The sequence below is a fragment of the Nylanderia fulva genome, unplaced genomic scaffold (assembly GCF_048542155.1).
Source record: "Nylanderia fulva isolate GAGA-0341 unplaced genomic scaffold, ASM4854215v1 Scaffold44, whole genome shotgun sequence".
Lineage (NCBI taxonomy): Eukaryota > Metazoa > Arthropoda > Insecta > Hymenoptera > Formicidae > Nylanderia > Nylanderia fulva.
In genome coordinates this window covers 292,522-315,984 of record NW_028190521.1, presented here as the reverse complement: position 1 = coordinate 315,984, position 23,463 = coordinate 292,522, and the positions used below count along the sequence as shown (strand labels likewise).

The following is a 23,463-nucleotide window of genomic DNA, read 5'->3' as shown; positions in this document are numbered from 1 at the left end:
ATTTTGTGAAAAAATATGTGCTTAAAGTCGATTGCTTTAAAATTACAGCGAAAAAACAAAATAAGAACAGTATTATTTCTTGAAAATAATATTATTTATTGAACAATAATTAAATAATAATTCATTACTTTATAAATTGTGCAGTAAGATGTCAAAGATCTCTCGTACTAGTGCGACAAAGTAAGGCATATGTTGAATCATTGAGAAATAAGTCACTTTCCGCACGTTAAACAGCAACCGAAAATCGAACTTTCGTGACTGACATAAAAACAATTTCTTGAGTTATTATAGTAAGAAAATAAATAATAAATAAATAAGTAAATAATAATTAAAAATTATAAATAAATAAATAATTACATTTGCATTTTTTCACTATAACTTTAAAACAATCGACTTTAGGGTATATGTGTATTCAGATTTTTTTTTACTTAGAATGACACCAAGAATACACAGTTTCAGTATGGACATTACATTGCGGGACACCCTGTATATATAGAAGGAAATGGTAAGGGATCCAAGATTTAAAGACAAGATTCGATACCCTTGAAAAGAAAATCCAGAATTGTTGGTCACACATTCTGCTCATTTATTATAATTTAATTCAATGCTTAATAATCTTAAATTAAGTTGTGCTTGTTCGACGTATTACCTAAAGTAAATTGAGATCAAAAAAAGCTTATTAATGCTCCATTATGAAATTTCTAGCATTGGTCTCGGTGGCATTATTTTGCCGCGTGATCATAAGGTACTCCTCGGTAATTTCTTCAGGCTGGATTTTATTAAAATATGTCTCCCTCTCCTTGTGTACGTAATATGTATCATCAAAGTTAAAATGCAATCCAAGTACTATATTTAATGCAGAGGTGTCGTAAGCGTGACAACCGGAGTACCGATACTGTGGCTTTTTATTGAACCTACAGCCCGCTGACTGTGCACCTATGAAAATTTAGTTAAGAAAATTTAAATATTTAGAGAATAAATTTTAAAAAAATGTTAAATAATATATATCTACTGAGAGAAATATAGAAATGATAGAAACTATGTAAATGCATAAATCAAGAAGTATTTACCAATAGGGGAAATACAATCTCTCGTCAATGCACACTGGACCCAAGGCAGCATTACACTTTCCCTAATGTTTTTAAAATTACTAATTACTAAGTATGATGCTCTAATCAGTGGGAGAAAGAAAAAACTCTCAGCGGAGGCATGAAAGTATTCATACATCTTTGGATGCGTTAGGGAACTAATGGCGTGCCTTGTAGGCCAAGTCAAGATTCCAGATTTTGGACAAAGATATTTTGAAATGTCTGAGGAATTCAGACGCACATTTAAGTCCATATAGATTATACTACCTAATGTATTTAAAGCTGTCTGTGATAAAAAGCATGATTTAATCAATATGAGTCTCTTTAAAAAAAACCTATAAAGGCGTTGAAGAAGTTGCTACTCACTTGAATAACTAAAGGTCTATAAACATGCAGTGTGTCATCTTCGACGTGAGCAGGAAATGGGCTTAGATCAAAGTGAATCACATTACATCTTGTAGAGTTACAAGCAAGTCTAATACTTTGTAAGGAATCTTCATTCAAACCGACGCTATAAATCACAATACTATTATTTGGCAAAAAATGGCTGATGTTTCTAACAAAGCCATAAATATATTGCTCGTTTCCAGGCCTTACAAGTGACACAACTGTCACATTTTGAGGCTTGAGACTGACCGGTGTAGTGCTTGTCTGACCATCCAGACCAAGCAACGTAAGATATTTGGAATCTGTCACCAGACGTTTCTCCTCAACGTCTTTCAAATTTTCCTTGAAACGACATTATGTAATTAATACGACAAAAAAATGCTTTAAAAGTTGTCAAACGATATCAATATATATTTACCTGGAAGCTCCGTAACTGTTTGTGAGTCTCCGTCACTAGAGTCTGAATGGAAGGTCGCTGATTGCTGAAAGCAATGAAAACGATGCTGCTTCCTGCTATGCAGATCAGCAACAGTAGCAGGCCCTTGATACGCATCGCTCATCGTTTAACAAGATTTAGTAGGCAACCGGAGACAGTAATACCGATTACGTTATGTCAGGAACATCCTTATTTAGGTTAAATTTCTCTCGCACCGTCATAATATGTCATGTTGCGAAACTCATATCTGATAACTAACGCGTTTTATCAGTTTAATATTTATAAAATTAGAGATTAGATTAAAACCTCCGATAATGAACTATTTATCCTTTGACTTTGGCAAACGTAATTTTCTTTTTTTTTGTATTTTATTATCAATACGCACGCAGCACAAAACAATACAAAACTAAATAAATTAGGTAAAGCCGAAGAACTGAGAATATACTATAGAAACCCTCAAGTTAAAGCGTCGACACTGGACTCTATATAAATAGAGGCAAATGTGGCGTCGCGATTTCTGATTGATGTTTCCTCCACCTAATTGAAACTGCCATATTGGAATTCATACACAGCAGACGACGTGCTGTTAAGTCCGGTATTCAATGACGTATATACGCGTACATAGTAAAAAAGCATCACCCCCAAAAATTTAGTCCTTATTACAACTGTCGTGATTTAATATTTTTTGTTTAAATAAGAAGGAATAATTTTGAAGTTAATCTAAGAAAAATTTTCAAATTTTTAATTGATGCACAATTATTTATAGGTCACGGATTAAATTAAAACTTTCGTGGGTTCATTATATTTACCTGAAAAAATGAAAAAAATTAAATAGAAAAAAAAAATATATATATATATATAATATTAGAGGAATAAATATTAATTCAAGAACCCAAGCAGTACTACAGTGACATGATTAAACGTCAAAATAACATCATTTTAATATGTTTGATGACGTCATTCGACGTAGTGGTGGGCAATGTTCACTCGATGCTTAGAAAATCGATACTTTTTATTACAACATCGATTATTTTAATCGATGTTTTTGCTGATCGATACATTGAGTAACAATCGATTATTAAAAAATAACATCGATGTTTCCTTCACTTCGCGAAATAAGAAGCATGTGTTCTTACTGTACATAAAATTATGTACAAGATGTGTAATATGTTTGCAGGAATTAATAATATAGCATAATATATCAAATTTCTTGGGTTTTTAAAAATTATAACCTGTTTCTCAAGCTTCTACCTTTACTCTCATTGTACTATTTTTATTCGGTTATCTTTTTTTTATAAACATAGAACTAATAAATATTTTCTTTGTATAGATATGTATTTGAAGGAGGCAGATACAACTCTGGAATCATAAGAGAAACAAGATAAAATTATAAATCATACAGCATTCAAACCATTACGAGGAACATCAATATTCCATGTTTAATTTTGTATATACATAAATAAGAAGTAAAATAATAAAAAATAGGAATATTAATAAAAGCAAAATAATACTTTACTTAATTTTTTATTAATTTTTAGCCGGTTTTTTCTCCTTTTAGTTGCAGCTATTTAAATTAGGCGCGCATTGTCCCGATAAAAAAAATCGATTAAAATCGATTTATTTGGCAAAATATCAATTTTGAAACATCGATTTTATTTTGCATCGATTATTTCCGAATCGATGCTTTTTTTTAACATCGCCTACCACTAATTCGACGTCAAAATGACTCACGTTTGCTATCTGGGAATTATTTTAAAATAATAAAATTGAAAAGATTGATATAAAAATACAAATTCGTATATAAAACTGTTCTGCATAGAATAAGACAGAATAAGAGCACTGTCACGGTACTGTGGCACTGTCGTGATTGGTTACGTATTTCATTCGCACATGCGCAGTTCATTTTTATCCGCGCCGAAATAGCTAGAGTTGCATTTGTTTTGTAGTTATTTATTCCCAAAATATTGAACGATTCAATATAACGATGAGTATTCTGCCAGTAAAAGTATTTACAAAATCTTATACAATAATGGATAAGAAGAAGATACAGTATTTATTAAAGAAGAATTCGATCCTATGAAAGATCCTTTGGAATTATCTACTTTAGAATTTCCTCGATGGAGAAACAAACAAGGCCAGGGTACCTATTACGGTTATTTGGGTGAGTTTGCTCACGAGATAAAAATCACAAAAATGAGAGATTCACTAGATTTTGACCAATAGAAGCGTAGACAACCTAGTGAATCTCTCACTTTTGTGATTTTTACCTCGTGAGCAAACTTACCCAAAGAACCGTAATAAGTACCCAGGTAAACAATAATCGATATGAATCAAAGGGTTTGTTTTTTGTTCCTGTACTAATAAAATAATGCACACTGGTGCAATAAGTTATAGCGTTTTCGATTGGGAAAAAGTTAGTGCGCACCAGTGCGCACTCAGTTCACACGAACACTGGACAAATTCCATGGGTTTCACTGAATAGTGCAGGTGAAAAAGAACACGCCGAAATTTTCAGTGCCACTTGAGTTGACTAGATTCCGGGAAGAACGAAAAAGTAACCTCGACATCTTGTGTTCAGTTAAGTAATGATTTTTATTATATGTAATTAAATATAGAAGATGATCAAGAATATCACGTATGACAAATATAAAAATTATTATTATTCAGTATAAAAATGCTATTACATTAAGTACATTAATTATATTTTAAAAAAAGGTATAGGTTCGATGTTTATATAAAAAGATATAACACTTATGGTGTCATTATCCATTTTTTTCACACATTCTACATAATTTACAGTTTTTGGAATTATTCTTCTAGTTCGAAGAGTTGTAATTATTTCTTCTTGCTCGCTTGAACTAGAAGAAGATTCCAAAAATGTCTCCAAAATATTAAAGAGAGCCAAATCCGAATTGCTCATTATGTCGAATTTTCGTTCAAAAGAATGCCCTACTGCTTGCATGCATCCAGTGCACTGAACTGGCACCGTCAAAATATCTCGTGCCACTTAGTGCGCACTGAGTGCGCACTATGCGAGTGTTGTGCGTTCAAACGAACACGCAACACTAGCACAGATTAATAGACAGATCGCCAAAGGTCTGGATGAAGGAGAGACCAGCATTTCTCACTGATTTCAGCGCCATATCGTAGTAGTAGTCAATGCAGTAACTATTAATACGTTCCCAAGATAAGAGCGTCTCATGCTCATGAACTCGTCCGGCGGCATGTACGAGATTTATCTTTTCGTAGCGTTCGCGTATTTCGGAAAGGACAGAATTTTATGATGTTATAAATAAATAAATAAATAAAATATTAACCTGACCTATTATAATTATTTTTTAATAAATGTTTCATTATTATTATCATCTAAGTCTAAGTCGTTTAATTAATTTTTAGTTTTTTAATAATTAATTTAATTTATTCTAATCATTTTAATATGTGAAAAATACTAATACGTATACGTTTTATAATGAATTAATATATTTCGAGAGTCGAATTATATATTTTTAATAATATAAAAGTGTTCAAAAATTATATTTGACTTTTAATTTTAATTATTTTAGCAAAGAGTTCCGAAATCTCTTACACACATAATAGAGATTTTGTTCATCCATATAATTCGCAATTAAGTATATATGTTAATTATTAATTTTAATAAAATACAAAATTAAAATTAAAGGTCAAATATAATTTTTGAACATAAATATATTTAATTCGTTATAAAACGTATACCCGCGTGATAGTATTTTTCTCGTACAAAAATAACTAGAACAAATTAAATTACTCATAAAAAAATTAAAAAATAATTAAATAATTTATATTATATATGATAATAATAAAACATTTTATAAAAAAAACAGATTCAATAAATATAAGTATATATATAACATGTACTTATATTTATTGAATCTGTTTTTTAATAAAATGTTTTATAAGCTTAAAAAACTTGACTTTGACGTAACTAGCAAATTTTATTTAATTATTTGACGACGGTTTGACGTAATAAAATGTTTTATTATTATTATATAAAATATAAGTTTAAATTCTTTAATTAATTTTTAATCTTTTATGATTAATTTAATTTACTCTAATTATTTTTGTACGAGAAAAATACTATCATGGGTATACGTTTTATAATTAATTTAATATATTTGTGTTTAAAAATTATATTTGACCTTTAATTTTAATTTTTATTTTATTAAAATTAATAATTAACATATATACTTAATTGCGAATTATATGGATGAAAAAAATCCCCATTATGTGTGTAAGAGATTTCGGAACTCTTTGCTATAAAATAATTAAAATTAAAAGTCAAATATAATTTTTGAACACTTTTATATTATTAAGAATATATAATTCGATTCCCGAAATATATTAATTCATTATAAAACGTATACGTGATATTATTTTTCTCATATAAAAATGACTAGAATAAATTAAATTAATTATTAAAAAACTAAAAAGTAATTAAACGACTTAGACTTAGATGATAATAATAATGAAACATTTTATTAAAAAAAGATTCAATAACTAGTAGGTCAGGTTATAATTTTTTATTTATTTATTTATAACATTATGAGCTATTAAGCTCATCATCTCGTTCGCTCTCTGTCTTGCTTTCATTCGGCAAGTCACAAACGATATATGATACTCGTATGTTCCTACTTCAACTCTCGAGAATCTGAAACAAACGAAACTCGTGTCCAATATACAGGGTGTCCGGTAACTAACAGACCAATGATTACAAATGGATTCTTTGGTCAATTTGGGAACGATTTTTCCTCAGCGAAAATGTCGAAAAAGGTCATCATTTTTTACAACTTTCCAATCTTTGTCATTATGTATCTTTATAACTAAGCCTTAAATTAAAATTTTATTATAGTAAACTCTACCTGAAATTAACTGAAGAATGTAATTATGTTAGACTTTTAACTCCAAAACGTTTAGTTTTCAAAAAACCTATTTTTTTCAATCGCTTATAACTCGAAAATTATTGACTTCTCAACATTTTTGCTAAGGAAAAATCGTCTCCAAATTGGCCAGAGAATCCGCCCTTAATCATTGGTCCGTTAGTTACCGGACACCTTGTATATATTATATAAAAGTGTATAGCACGTCAGAAGCTTGTGAGCTTACAGCGATAAGTAAAAACAATTGCGTATTTATTTCATTGCGTTTATCTGTTTAAACGCGCGCTTTAATTTTTCCAACGTTTTTGCCTGTTTATATTTTAAAGGTCCTCTCTTCTAAAAATCTTGTTTTAAAGATCCTCTCCGCGAGCAAAATTCGAAAACATAAATTATTTAATATTTTTACTTTATTATTTGTAAATCCTCGGTAATTTCAAAATTTTTCTATTTGAAAATTATTAATTTTCTATTGCCAATTAATTTTATCACAGACTTTACTCCTACTCCCATTGCACTTTCGTTTGCGGTTTTCAGTATACGATTTTTTATCGTAGTTACTGAAAATTATTATTGTGAATTATACTTGTGCAGTGATTTGAAGAATTTACAATTTCGTTGAAATTGTTGATTTTTCAAAAAAATTACGAGATTCGCGGAAATTGCGTGCTTTCTTGGCATTTTCCGTTCGCGGCAGGCGGTTTATTTTTGATTGTTGCAAGTGTTTTTGTTTTTTTTTTTATTAAAATAGATAATAATAATGTGAAATAAATCACGATATTTGACAGATGTGCATATATATAGAAATTGTAATAATAATAATATTATATCATAAAATTGTAAATTGTTTCAATTTTTTATAGACTGCGATAAAAGATTTTACATTTGGATAAGAAACTGCGGTAAGTAAAAATATAAAATTCTTGAAAACGTAAAAATATTTGATAACGTAAAAAGGTGAACTTTGAAAAATAAGGAACTTAAAAATTGCACTAATAAATGGGCTATATATATGTGAGCCGTGCGCGGATGTAAGGTGTGTTATATCGAAATTTAATTAATAGAATTGAGAATTAATCCCAATTTTAAGTTTTACAAATATCCAAGCTAATTTTTTGTACCTTGTGTACATTTTTGAAAGTTATATCGAAAAATTAAATTTCAATATGCGTCTTACATCTCACATTTCGCATACGGCTCACATATAGCCTATTTATCTCTTATACTTTATTTCAACCCTTATAGAAATTTATTACTAGTAACGCCAATTTATCACTTATTTCGAGTAATTAATCACTTTTATTTCGAATACTTAAATTACTGTATATTATAGTATTTTAAATACTCAAAATAAGTGATTAATTGGCGTAGTGATACATTTCTACAAGAGAATAAGGAGCCTTTAAATTCTTAATGTAAAAAATTTCAAGTAATTTTCTTTAATAAAATTTAATTAAAAAATTTAATTAAAAAATTTTTGAACACTGTGTTATATCACATTTAAAATCGTGATTATTTCAATAAAAAAACATTTTATGTGTAAAAAATATATTTTTTATATTTAATAAATTTTATATATATATGCATATATGTAAAATATTCTCTCTCTCTCTCTCTCTCTCTCTCACACACACACACACACACACACACACACACACACACACACACACACACACAACGGGGGCCAAATCTCTCAAATTGGTCTCATGATCAATTAGCCTGGATTCGCACCAGGGGCAAAGTCTGTTGGTAATGTCAAACGAATTTAGCCTGGACTTGCACCAGGGGCAAAGTCTTTTGGTCGAGTCTACGAAATTTAGCACGGACTCGAACCAGGGGCAAAGTCTTTTGGTTCAAGTCTACGAATTTAGCACGGACTCGAACCAGGGGCAAAGTGTGTCGGTAAGGGGCAAAGTCTATCGCACGAAGATGGCGGTCTCTTCTTTAGGCAGGCCTTTGGCGATCTGTCTATTAATCTGTGACACTAGTCAAGTGCGCATTGGCACTACCAATCGAACACGCGCCTGACATTCAGTGCAGCCAGTGCACCCCAATCGAAAACGCTATTAGAGTGAGACAAAATATACTTCTCTCATTCTAACTTATTGCACCAGTGTGCACTAGTTCATTAGTGCAGAAAACAAGCCTAAAATTATTAATTTGTAGTACATCGAAAGCTGTATATATATATAGTTTCTCTTTTTAAATTTAAGTTAAAGTATTCCTTTTATAGTATTTGTTCACGCACAATTGTTTGAATAATCATGAATGAACATTTTGTTGATGACAAATGGATCTTATTTATTATATATATAGTACACATAAGAATTGTTGACTAAGCGGAGAATCAAGCACCTCTCTTCCTTTACTTTATTACAGCCTTATGCGTGTGAAAAAAATAGAACTAAAATATTGTTTACATTGTTTCCTTTTAGGTTATGTTTTGGCCTGATGATTTTTGCTTTAATTGACATTTATTACTATTGTAGAATTGTGTAATATATAACTACTTCATTATATATAGTTAAAAGTTAAAAAAGAGTAAAAATGTTATAATAATTTTTAACTTAGCTTAGTTAAAATGTAATTTAAAATGTATTAGGTTTTAACTTCAACTAGTTATTTTTGACCTTACTTATTAATTTTTTTTTCTAAGTTAAATTTATTGTTTATCTCTAAATACCATTATTGTTTTTTTTTATAAACATATATTACTTTTAAATTAAAGTATTGATTTTTATGTTCATTTGTCATCAATTGTAATTACCAAAAAATATATTTCTATATAAAAATCCAAATTTTTTTGTTATATTTATTATTATACATTTCAAAAGAATTAACAAACAAAATTCTAATTTAATATAAATAATGTTTTTAAAAATTAACTTTTTATTTAACTTCAGGTAATTCAATCTTAACTTAACTTTAACTGAATTAATTTTTTGTTTATGCATCTTTTAATTCAACTAAATTAATTTTATAAGCAACTAATTTTAACTCTTTTAACTCAGTTTTAAAAAATCATTAACTTACTCAACCTTGTTTCTATGATATATAATTTATGTTTTGAGCACACTTTATTGAGCTTTTCAATGAAAAATTATAATTTCACCAAAATTGGCGTACTAACATTTACGTTTAACTTTTGCATCTATATTATTTATATTTAATATATATTACACATTTAAGAGCCTTTTAGTAAAACATTAATTGAAGTAATCCCAAGTAGCAAACTGGTATTATTAAATATATGATATCATTTGACGTCAAAATGATATATGCTTGCTATCTGGGATATTATTATATTAAAATTTATATGTATCAAGTAAATAGATATTTACTCGTGACTCTATTCAAATAAATTTTTGAATTTTAAAATATATTTTTCTTGTGTGTGTGCAGTGTTGAAATTTCAAACTAAAAAGTGCCAAAACAATTGAATATAACTTTCTCATCAGCTGTCAAATCACCCAGATAACTAGTAGTGTGAACACAAATTGCTTTCATGTTGCTAACAAAGATTTTACTATGCATCTATGTCATCTATTGTGCTATTGTTTGCTAACATTTAATGTCGGAAATGAAACATTTACACGTTTTAAACATTATGCTGGCATTAGAATTAAATAGATGTTGACAATTAATGCTGACATAATGATAGCAACATATTTATATCTGTTAGCAAATTAAAAACATTATATGCTAACTTTTTGTTAACAGTATGCTTGTTTGATATGTTTCTTCTTTAGCTGAGCATTTGATTATGACAAAATGTTAACGTCATGCTACTCAAACATTTAATTCATATTCCTAGCAAAGAACCAGCATTGATTGCTAGCATCTTATTTTTATACGTTATTTGGGCATACTTGATTATCTGGGCAATACATTAAATTTGTTTTGATTGAAATTGAAAAATTCATACATAACAAAAACTAACTTGTTCTTTATGTCTAAATACATTAAATGTTGAAATATTCTGCATAATTCGATAATATAATGTTTATGAAAAATTAACATGTTCACATAGCAACTTAAAATTATATATTGTATTGCTTTTTTTTGTAATGTATATTTTTCATTTGTATACTTTCAGGTGGTCCACATCAATCAGAAGCTCATAATTATTGATTTATATAAAAAATTGAAGAAAGACAATCCAACAATGTTCAAGAAAGATGCTATTATTCAATAGTCAAAACAAACGGGTATTTGTATTAACAGTATAAAAAATACATTAATGGAGAATATGAAACCAGAGGTTTTATCTCCAAAATTAACGAAACGTCGCCTAATTATTAAAGATAAAATTAACGAATGTGACAAGAATGCTATACGGAGAAAAGTTCACGAATTTTATTTTAATAATGAATTACCAACATTGAATAAAATTTTACAAGCCGTAAACGCTGACGAAAGTCTTCCCAATTTTAAACGATCGACCTTTCACGCATTGTTAAAGGAACTAAATTTTATACATACTGTCCAATATCGCAACCTGATAGAAAAAGATGATATAATTATTTGGAGGAGAAATTACTTGAGGACTATTATTAAGAGATACCGAGAATAGGGTCGGCAAATTTATTACGTGGCTGAGACTTTGATTAACCTCAATGACATCACGAATAGAGATTGGATGGATAAAACAGTTGAATCTAATAATGGAAGCGCATTTCTCCGAGGGTTGACTACAGAATCAGCTAATCCAAGCAAAAAAGGCAAACGATTAATTGCTGCTCTGCATATTGGCAGTGCTGTTGGTTTTGTTCCTGGCGGGCTTCTATATTTCGAAACGAGGAAATATATCGGGGATCATCACAATGAGATGGACAGCGACACATTTCTCAAATGGTTCAAAAATATTTTACCATCACTAGACGACAATGCTGTTATTGTTATGAACAACGCTTCGTGTCATTCCGTGAAATTGGAACAACTGCCAAATGCTTCGTGGAAAAAATGCGAAATAATAAAATGGTTAGAAGATAAAGGAAAAGAAATATCAGAAGACATGGTAAAGGCCGAACTTTTGCAAATTGTTGCGTTACAAAAAAACAGGTTTGATAAATATGTCATAGATGAAATGGCAAAACAGGACAATAAAACAGTTCTCAGATTACCTCCATATTATTGTGAACTTAATCCAATTGAAATGGTGTGGTCAATGGTTAAGGAATACGTGAAGAATAATAATAAAACCTTTTTAAAAGATGTAAAATTATTACTTGAACAAGGTATTAATCAAATGACAACTGAATATTGGAGTAATTTTATTAGACAAGTTAGAAATGAAAAAAAAAGATGTGGGAGATCGACTATTTAGCTGATAAAATAATTGATAAGATACCTGCATTAATAATTAATGTTGACGAAATAGGTTTAGAAACCTCGGATAGTGATTAATTATTCTGCATATTAATCTCGTATGTAATATATGTATAATTACCGCATTCCATGACTTCTATGTGATATTATTATAAGTTTATATTATCTTCGTATATTATTATTATTACTATTTCATATTATGCTGCCTTATCTTAGAAAGATAAGATCTAATCTTTCTTGTAGATCAAGATCATCAAAAATAAATACCTATATATAAAATTTAATTTAAAAAATTTTAATTATATAATATTTCCATTATTTTCACATACTGTTGAATAAGGATTTTACTTTTTTCCTATTCTTTTTTTCTGTTTTCCTTTAAATTTTATAGAGTTCGATAAGATATACGATATGCATCAAAAATATATGTAATATATGTAATATATGTAATATTTTAAAAGACGCAAGCAAATACATAATGCAATATGTGATACAATCTAATTAATATAACTATTAATGATTATTTTAGTTTTAATTAGCTTATAGAAATATTTACATAGAAACTTGCAAAAGTTTTTTGTAAGTTAGTAAAAGATTTTTCTATTTGAAAGTTGTATGTTTTTTAATCTTAAAACTTATTCTTAATATTTAAAAAATAAAGAAAATATTTACCTCGAGACATCTTTTCCGTAATATATCATTGCAAGTATGTACGATATGTAATTATTATTATTTGAAGTTAATAATAATAATGATAATAATAAAACTGTAAATATGTAAAACTAATTGATATATGTAAATGTTACAAATGCGAATAATGTTAAATTTTGAATATGCAATATAAAGAAATGATTAGTAACAAAGTTATAATGATTTGATAGAAAACATACAAAATCGTATTTATATTTATCTGAAATGAAATTCAGTAAAAGAGAATCCCGCACTAATTTAATAGAAAATGGCTTTTTGTCGAATTAACTGAATTTTTAATATATGTTGTATAGTTTAAGGCATTCTGATTAAAAGATGTAATCGCCTCGAAGCTAAATAATGGACAGTTACTGCGAGTTACATCAGTCAAACATCTCGCAGGGAAAGTTTTTTATGTTTGACTGGCTGAAAATCAGTATTCTCCTCTTTTTTTCAGTACTATTATTTACCCAAGTAGAAAACTGACATTATTTTGACGTTTAATGACGTCATTCCACGTCACAATGACGTATGCTTGCTACCTGGGTAGCTTTAACCCTATTAAATTTATTATTTGGCAGCTCATAAACTACAACATATGAGAAAATCAGCTAATTTTACTAAAATTTAATTTTATTTATGATCTTATTAGATTCAAAAATCCCGCACTAATTCTATATATAAAATTGAATCTTGGTAAAATCAGTTAGTTAGTCTCATATGTTTGTAGCTCATGATCTGTCGAACAAAAAATGTAATAGGCTCAAAGCTAAATAATAGATGGTTTCTAATTAAAGCCAGGTCAATCACGAAAAACTCTTGCTATATGTGAGATGGTTGTAACTCGCAGTAACTATCCATTATTTTTGAGGCTATTACATCTTTTGATTAGAATGCCTTAAACTATAACATGTCAAAAATTCAGCTATATATATATATATATATATATATATATATATATATATATTATATTTTTTAATTTGATGAAAATCCATTTTCCATTGAATTAATGCAGGGTAATCCTTTTTAGATTATTGTGTATGTGTGTGTGTGTGTGTGCTTGCGCGCGCGCGCGCACGTGCGCATACTTTTTAATATAAAAAATATTACAAATAAAAAATATATTACAAAAATTGATGATTGTAATAAAACATGCATAAAAAGTTAAAATTATATTTTGCATATTACATGTAAAACTTTATTTCAATAACATATATAATATACTACAATACAATTCACATTAATCAATTATATAATAAAAATGTATTATTAGTGATAAATTATAACATTATGTTTTTTTTATGAAAAGATTTTAAATATAAAAAATTTTATAATTTCATAATATTATAGATAATATTTCGAATTCCGTCGTATTCTTATCACCTTTTGCAATATATTTATTAGCAATTTGTATATTAAGCAGCACTTTTCTTTTTCATATCTTCTGCACTCTTCTTAACAATATTTTCCCATTGGACGGGTTGATTTTTTGTATACCGCAGTGGACTATTATGTCTATTATTTTCTTTTGCTTTTCATTACATTTTTTACATTGTGTTTGAAGAGCTTCGCTATTAATATCTGAAATCGAAACAGAAAAATATGTGAGAGAAAAAAAGCAATTTAATTTTAATTTATAGAGTAAATATTAAATAATATAAATTTTATAAATAATTTTCTTGTTTCTGTTTAATATAATTATATAATTGCTGACTATATAGTTAAAAAACACTAATATATTTTTTGATATTATATTCGTCAACGAAAATAATTGTTTCCATAAATTAACCAAATAATCTATTTGTAAAAAAATATAATAGTTTATGTGTGTATATATATATATATATATATATATATATATATAAATTAATGCTACATAAATTTAGTATTTATAAGCAGATTTGTTAATAGTAGAGCTTATTAAATTCTATCTATATAGCTATATAAGCGCGAATTAAATTGGTTTTATAGAATAGAATATATTATACACACATTCATAAATAAGAAGGAATGATTTTATTATATAAGTATAAAGAAATGTTATATGCAGATATAATATAATTAATACAATATATTTATAAAATAATGTAATATAATTAACACAATACAATAATAAAAATTGTTTTTTCCATATAGGCGTTGGATTTATTTAAGCTGTTTTACATAAAAAGTTTAGGATTTTTCAAATGCTGAATTGCAAGAAAATAACATATCTACAGCATTGTAATTTTAATTTAAAGATATTTTGTCTTGGCATATATTAGAATTCCAGCGTCCAGAATTCCAGTTCTAACAAAATTTGATTCCGCATCAAATTTATAGTAAGATTCTGCGGCAAGTTTTTGAAATAGCTAACATCTAAATATTCTAGTGGATTTATCGCCAGATTCACCTCCATCAATGACAATAACACTCTTGTGAGAGATAAAGACTCTAAAGAAATAAACTTATTATCGTTCAAATCCAAATATTTTAAAGACATGAAAGACTCGCTCCATCCGTTTGGTAGAAAACTCAATTTGTTCTTCAAAAGATCGAATACTTCTAAAAACGAAAGTTGAGAAAACGCTTTAACATTAATCTCGACGATCTGATTCCCCGCCAATAATAATTTCACTCATTTTGGCATTTGCGCAAAAGCATTCGCAGTTAAACTCTTGATATTGTTACAATTAAAAGACAAAACGCTGATTTCACTTGAAATGTGCGGTACATCCTCGAACTTGTTGAAACTCAAATCGAGCCATCTCAAAGACTGCATTTTTTCAAATATATCTGGATGTAAGTAATTTATATTATTAATAGACAATTTCAAATAGACAAATTTATCAGTGTACTTGAAAGCGTTTGATAAAATAAAATCAATTTTGTTTCCAGAAATAGAAAGATAATGCAGATTTTCTAGGCCAGCCATCGCTAGGCCATAATCATGCAGATTATATTCATATGATGAACGTTGATTAAATCCGTAAAGTCGATTATATTGATTATCCAGATTATACGAATTAATGTGTGACGACCCGATTAATCGTCACTAGGCGCCGCGCACGCGCAGGACCGACCAACCGCCCGCGCTCATACAAACGGCTCCTTTCCACCACCACCACCATATAATAAACGCGATGGAAATTCGCCTTTTCTAGCTTGGAGGGGATTGACTGACGGATATAAAGGCGGCCCAGTCGAGGATTCTCACCCCAGTCCCGTTTCGATTTCTCGAGCGTTCTCAGAGATCACTCCTCGAATCCTAAGCTCCTAACTATCCCGGCCGACGAGCGTTCTCGTCGCATAGGCCGAGTGTTCTCGGTCACCGGGTCCTGTCCGTAAACTATCCCGGCCGACGAGCGTTCTCGTCGCGTAGGCCGAGTGTTCTCGGTCACCGGGTCCTGTCCGTAAACTATCCCGGCCGACGAGCGTTCTCGTCGCGTAGGCCGAGTGTTCTCGGTCACCGGGTCCTGTCCGTATACTATCCCGGCCGACGAGCGTTCTCGTCGCGTAGGCCGAGCGTTTTCGGTCACCGAGTCCTGTCCGTATACTATCCCGGCCGACGAGCGTTCTCGTCGCGTAGGCCGAGTGTTCTCGGTCACCGGGTCCTGTCCGTAAACTATCCCGGCCGACGAGCGTGCTCGTCGCGCAGGCCGAGTGTTCTCGGTCACCGGGTCCTGTCCGTAAGCCGTCCCGGCCGACGAGAGTTCTCGTCGCGTGAGCCGAGTGTTCTCGGTCACCGGGTCCTGTCCGTAAACTATCCCGGCCGACGAGCGTTCTCGTCGCGTAGGCCGAGTGTTCTCGGTCACCGAGTCCTGTCCGTATACTATCCCGGCCGACGAGCGTTCTCGTCGCGTAGGCCGAGCGTTTTCGATCACCGGGTCCTGTCCGTATACTATCCCGGCCGACGAGCGTTCTCGTCGCGTAGGCCGAGTGTTCTCGGTCACCGGGTTCTGTCCGTAAACTATCCCGGCCGACGAGCGTGCTCGTCGCGTAGGCCGAGTGTTCTCGGTCACCGGGTCCTGTCCGTAAGCCGTCCCGGCCGACGAGAGTTCTCGTCGCGTGAGCCGAGTGTTCTCGGTCACCGGGTCCTGTCCGTAAATCACCCGCGCTCTACGGAGCTCGCCCTTTTCAGGGCGCCCGTATCCGCGTCCGCGTTGGATATATTTCGTCCGTCGTACCTCTCCTTGTAATTTCTAGTTATAAGTCGGGCTCGCGTCCGAATAATCTGGTCGCGTTTTGTCTTAATATTCTCTGTACCTGTGGACTAAATAGCAAGTCAACCATTGAAAGGTGGCTTGAATAAACTCTGTTTTTATCAGAACAACCGTGCGAGAAATACAAGGCCGGCGACAAAAGCCAGGGGAGGCTTTCACTCGATACGCTACCGCCCGTACAGACAATGATGCGTCGGGCTGGCGGCTACACAAGCCAGTACCGAACAATTATACGAAAACGCTGACCCAGAACTCCAGTTATACGTTCGACTGGACGAACTGCACACCATTTCTGAGCTGTACAGCCGTGCCGCCATGTGGGAAGAAATTCACCGACGCCGCCAAGAATAACGCCGCGAAGCCTCACGACCTACCGAGGCAAATCTTGCCGCCACTACATATGACCGCTCGAACTGCTGCTGGCGGTGCAAACAGCGAGGGCACACGCGGCTCGATTGCCACCGCCCAGCGCGGAAGTTTTGCTCGCAGTGCGGGAAGGATTACGTTCTAACACGGGACTGCCATCCTCCGACGGGAAACGACCAGCGGGTCGGAAGCGAGGCGGTCACCGCCCGACCCGCATCCAGATAGAGTACACGCCACGGTCGCATTTACTGGTTCGGATTCGCCGGTTCACCGCCTGGGCACTTCTCGATTCCGGGTCGGAAGTGTCCTTCGTAACGCCGCCATGGCCAGACGTCTGACCGAACACGGCCTCCAGATCCAGCCATCTGAAAAACCGGTCAATTTAGCCGACGGGTCTAGGGCACCCACCTCCGGTTTAGTCCGCTTCGCCCTCCGAATCGGCCCTCGCTCTGTCCGCCACCGTTTCCAGGTCCTGGACAACCTCAGCAGTGAGGTACTTATCGGAGTCGATCTGTGGGCTCGTTTACGCATCACGTTGTCGCCCCCGCCATCCAAACCAATCGGCACCTCCTGCCGCGGCGGACCAATCGGCGGTTCCCACTGCTGGTCTGCCATCCGTGACGCCACTCCAGCCGACACCGCGTCAACCGCCGACCAGCAGGGATCCAACATTGCCAGCGACACACCAGGGCCAGCCACGTCCCATACGAGTCACCCTGGGGGACGGCCAAACAGTTGACGTCCCGTACCACGCCGCCACCATCTCACGGCGATACAAGGTACGCACCCCAACTGGTCGCTGGATCATCCGGTTCAACCGGCATGGACAGCCACAGATGAATTTCTTTTTATCAAATTTCCAAAAAATTTTGAGGGTTTTTTAAAGGTAAGAAAGTACTTTTACAATAATTTTAAAAAAAATTATTTATCTTTATTTTAGGAAAAGGGGCCTAGAATCTTAATTTTAATTTAATGGGGGTTTTCTTCAAGGGGAAGTTTCCCGTTATTTTTTTTTTGGGGGCGATTTTGTATTTTCGTTAATTTTTTTTATCAATATCGCGAAGGGGGAAGGATGTTAAAGAGGGAATAGTTTTTTGGGTTTTTTATAATTTTTTGTCTTTTACGCGTTTTTTGGGTTTTCAAATACAGACTTAATTTCCAAAAAAAACCCCGTTTCGCGGCGCGAGTAAAAATCAATTCCCCTTTCGAGGCCGGCGTATTGCTTGTTCTCTCGATTTTCCACGACCTTATTTTTTTTTTTGGGATTAGCCTATTATTATTAGAAAAAAAATTTTTGCTTTTTTTTTGTTGGAAACATAATCTCCTTCGCCCGCAGAGCTTTTTTTATTTTTTATTTTTTTGGGGCCCGGGGTTTTCCCATACCTTAAAAAACCCCCGTCGCTTTTAAAAATTTTTTTTTGTTTAAAAAATTTTTTATATGACTTTAATTGTTTTTGGGGGTTTACGCCAAAAATTTTTGCAGAGAAAAGATAAATGTAATAGGGGGAAGGGATTATTAATAGAAATTTGTCTTAATTTTGTTTTTTAAAAAAACCCCAAATTTTTTTTGACCCCCCAAAAAATTTAAAAGTTCATCCAATTTTTTTGTTTTTAGAAAAAAAAAAGTTTATTAAAAATTGGGGTTTTTCAAAGGGGGCCCCTTTTTGGATCTCGGGGTGCCCAAATTTGGAGGTTCGACAAGTTATCAGAGGGTTTGAAAAAAATTTGGGGCCATAGAAGTGGGTCAGTGTTTGGGAAAAACGTCATTTTTTTAAAATTAGAATTTTCCCCCAAAAGGTTAAAAAATTTTGGTTTAATGCGTAAAACCAAAAGACAAAAAAAAGATTGAAAAGAAAAAAATTTTTGTTAAATTTATAGAACTTATTTTTTAGAATTTTACAATAAATTTTTCAATTAAAGAAAAATTTAAAAAAGTTATTTAAAAAAAACTAAAACAATAAAATTTTTTAATAATTTTTAGGTGTGTGGGGTTTTTTTAAATCTAAAAAAACTTATTTTTATCAAAAATTTAAATTTTTTTATTAAATATAGAAAAAAATTTTAATAAATTCAGCACAAAAAATGCAAAAAAATGTTTTTTCTTAAATGAAATATTTTTGTAAAAAAAAGCCTCTTTTTATAATAGCCCCCGGATAACCCTTTTTTAAAAAGGTTTTTTTTCCGGCAAAGGGGGGGAACCCTTTTTTTCCGGGGGTCCCCTTAAAATCTTTTGAAATTTTTTTAAATTTTTTACAGCTTTTTTTTAAGTTTTTGTTGAAAAAAAATTAAATTTTTTATGTTGGTAACTTTTTTAACTTCACTCGTTTTTTAAAAATTTTCTAATTTTTTTGATTATTAAGCCTTTTCCTTTTTTTTAAGATTTGATTGGGGGTTTTTACTAGGGGTGTTTTTTATTAGGGGGGTGTCGAGTGCCCTTCACCGGAGTTGTTTCTTTTTGGTTTTGTTAAAAACCCGATACCCATAATTATTTGGGGTCTTTTTTTTTTCAAAAAAGCATCATTTGCCATCAAAAAAGAGCATTTTGATGGGCAAATGATTTGGTTTATCAAATTTGGGGTTTGTTTAAATTGAATTTTGAATAACAGGGGAAAAATTGCAGTTTTTCGAGGAAAAAATTTTTTAAAAAACTTTTTTAATTACTTTGATCTAGTGCATGGTGGAGATTACATAATTTTTTAAAAAATTTTAATGATTGAGTTGACTTATAATTAATGTAGGATCTTTATTTATAGATCATGAAATATAGTGTTACGAATTGGTTTATTGATTGTAAAATTTAAATATATAGTAGGCTGAAGAAGCACAAGTATGTGCGAAACGTACCACATAATTTCTAATCAAGAATTGTTAATTTATTTGGTTTCCATCCACACATTGTAGCTCATATTAGCCTTTTAATTATTAGTTTATTTTTCAATTTAACGAGCGTGATTTTTATACTCATTTGTTAGAATTATTTCAATTTCGAGAATAGAATTGAGTGCTTGAAAACATCTTCACTACTGTTTAATATGCCATGCCTGAGTGCGCGAAATTCGGACGGTTTGATTAGTCAATTATAAATCTTCTTATTTGAAAACTAATTGTAGCTTCGACGATTTTACTATTAGGGATTTTCATCTCGAATGATCTCAAGAAAACTCCCATTAACGGGTGGCACGTCCAAGTCTGGAAAACCCTGTAACATATTGACCATGTCTTTTGAATGAATTTTTTAGAAATTGTTAAAATTTATGCACTTTACCTAATCATTTAATTTTTTTAAAAAATAAGATTGTTTTTATACTTAAGCAGTACCATCTAGTTCTTAATGCCCTAAAAATATTTAAATTTTCAAATTCAATGTATTTGAAGCTAAATTGGTGACTCACAATATAATTTCTCTGATTTCATATTACCTTGACTTCTTCATTCTCTATAAAATTATCTTACTAAAATACACATATTAAATACTCAATTATAATGGAAGAATAGGTTCAGAGATTTAAATTTTATTTTTTTTAACTTTTTAAATTTTACCTTCTTCTTTAATAAATATAAAAGAAAATATATTTTATTTATATTTATATATATTTACACATTTTGATTTTTATTTCATCTTATTTACTGATATATATATATATATATATATATATATATTTGATGATATATTTGATACACATATAACATGAGAAGAAAAAATAGTTAAAAAAAAACAATATTTTGAAATACAGAAAAATTGAGATAAAAAATGTACATGTATATAAAAAGATTTGTGTGACAATATTATTCAAATGTATTATACATATATTTAAAACGATATAAAAGAATTTTTTAGAAAATACAAAATAAACATACAGAAGTAAAAATTTAGGATTACAATTATTATTACATTAAATCTTGGTTATACTATTTGTTATATTACAATACAATTAAAATAATTAATATATATAACATTATAAATGTGTTAACGTTAAAATAATATAATCGTCAAAATTAATGAAAAGAGTAATTCTAATATTAATACTAATATTACTATTAATATTAATATATTAATACTAATATTACTATTAATATTAATATTTATTAAAAGATGTAAAAATCTCTGAAGTCACCAGATGATAATTAAAAATGGTAGTAATTTAATCAACCAACTCTGGCTATTTAATATATCTTTATTTAATATTCACGACGTTTCGGCCATGGGTTTTGGCCCTTATCAAGTGCTACAAATTATAATAATGACAATTATTAGAAAATTAAAATTAAAAATTAATTAAAAAGTAACTGAGTAACAATAATTATTTCCACACATTAATATGTATCCTACCTTAAACACAACTTTCTATATATAAACTTAATTTCTGATCTTAAAATGTGACATGATATACAGGGTTTGTCCGAAAGTAATGCGTCGCATTTTTTTAAAAAAGAATTTATTGATCGCATAGGTAAAACAACTTAAAATTGTTCGAAGTATGACCCTTCTGCGTCAATACATTTTTGCCAACGCGATTTCCATGCGTCATAAGATTTCTGGAACTCCTTGACTGGGATGCTGTTCAGGGAGGCCGTCGAAGTAGCTTGTACGTTGTCAACCGACTCGAGCTGTTGTCCTTTGAGCTCCCTTTTCAGCCGAGGAAATAAAAAAAAGTCCGCCGGGGCCAAGTCGGGACTGTAGGGCGGCTGCTTGAGTTCTTCACAAACTTCCACTCGGTGTTGCTTTTGCGCATCGGTCAACACTCTGGGCACAAGTTTTGCGCAAATCTTCCGCATGGCCAAGTCTTCCGATACAATCTCGTGAACAATCGTTTTCGGCAAGTTCAATATTCCGACATTAAGCGAACATTCATTCGACGGTCTGAATTCAATAATTGGCGCACACGAGTCACATTGTCGTCCGTTCGCGATGTTGACGGGCGTCCTGCGCGGGCCTCGTCGGCGACCTCCTTCCGACCTTCTCTAAACATCTTGTGCCATCTGTTTGACTGCGATTTGGAAAGGCAATCGTCCCCGAAAACTTTCTTGAGCATTTCAAAAGTTTCCAGCGGCGTCTTGTCCAGCTTCACGCAAAACTTTATCGCATAGCGTTGCTCTATCGTTCTCTCCATCACAAGTTCGACGCGACCACTAAGCAGAGGTTTACAGAAGAAGCCGTCCTAACCTTCCAAGCGCATGGAAACAATTGAGCGACCTACCGTTGGAAAACTAAGGGTACCCCCCTTCCTCCCCAACCGGTCCCATCGCTCTGCGATGTATAGTCGCGTCACAAAAAAATGCGACGCATTACTTTCCGGACTAACCCTGTATGTAATGTGAAACAATTAACTATATTGTTGTGTTGGTTACAAGCTCTTTATATACTCATTACTTCGATCAAACTAAACGACCTTTATTAGTTTATCGTAAACAATATTTAGATTATCCGTGTCTTTTTGTAAATTGATTGTGTTGTCAAATTTTTTGATAAAAAACATCTCCGCGATTTCTCTTTTTCGTACATATTTCTCATGATGTAAAATTTCAGGAGCGGACCAATCAAAATCATGACCATTATCGAATTTATGATTACTAATAACCGAATAATTACTATTGTGTACCTTTATGTTATTAAAATGTTCTTTTATGCGTGTGCCTAATTGTCGTTTAGTCTGACCGACGTATGATGAGGAACAATTTGCGCAGTTAATTTTGTATACAACTCCTGTTTTTTCTTTTAAGGGCAAAGGATCTTTGACACGTTTGATTAGTGTATTCAATTTTTTCGGTATACAATAAACGCATTGCATGCCCGTAGATTGCAATAATCTCGAAACGTCTTCACTTAATTCTTTGACGTACGGTAATTTTATAATGTGGTCAAATTTTTCACTGACTAAATTATCATTGTCAACATTGCGATCATCATTTTTTCGTGTCTCAAGTAATTTTAGCCTATTTTTTACATACTTATTAACCACATTCGACGGAAAACCATTGTTTATCAGTATCGATTTAACCCTAGCGATGTTTGCTGGATGAAAACTGTCGTCCGATAATAAAATCGCATGATCGAC

At 31.7% G+C, this 23,463-nt stretch overlaps 3 protein-coding genes across 5 annotated transcripts; 1 reads left to right on the top strand and 2 right to left on the bottom strand.

Moving 5' to 3' along the window:
- Positions 1-543: 543 nt before the first annotated feature.
- LOC114929140 (uncharacterized) lies at positions 544-2,551 on the bottom strand. The gene is made up of 4 exons (XM_029300594.2): positions 1,894-2,551; positions 1,455-1,817; positions 1,071-1,374; positions 544-936 (listed from the first exon to the last, which is right to left on the bottom strand). Exons 1-4 carry the CDS (start codon positions 2,026-2,028, stop codon positions 680-682), a joined length of 1,059 nt encoding a protein of 352 aa, XP_029156427.1. The 5' UTR covers positions 2,029-2,551; the 3' UTR covers positions 544-679.
- Positions 2,552-4,263: 1,712 nt separating this feature from the next.
- LOC114933288 (uncharacterized) lies at positions 4,264-12,428 on the top strand. Of its 3 annotated transcripts, none has more exons than XM_085486493.1 (2): positions 4,264-4,488; positions 10,918-12,428. In XM_085486493.1, exon 2 carries the CDS (start codon positions 11,461-11,463, stop codon positions 12,145-12,147), a length of 687 nt encoding a protein of 228 aa, XP_085342619.1. In that variant the 5' UTR covers positions 4,264-4,488; positions 10,918-11,460; the 3' UTR covers positions 12,148-12,428. The 3 variants fall into 3 exon arrangements, with proteins under 3 accessions (XP_085342619.1, XP_085342618.1, XP_085342620.1); XM_085486492.1 differs by lacking the exon at positions 4,264-4,488 and adding an exon at positions 8,740-8,892; XM_085486494.1 differs by lacking the exon at positions 4,264-4,488 and adding an exon at positions 9,416-9,724.
- Positions 12,429-15,099: 2,671 nt separating this feature from the next.
- LOC114933287 (toll-like receptor 9) lies at positions 15,100-15,819 on the bottom strand. The gene is given in 1 exon segment (XM_085486488.1): positions 15,100-15,819. A coding segment is annotated over 1 exon segment (654 nt). The 5' UTR covers positions 15,754-15,819.
- Positions 15,820-23,463: the final 7,644 nt, after the last annotated feature.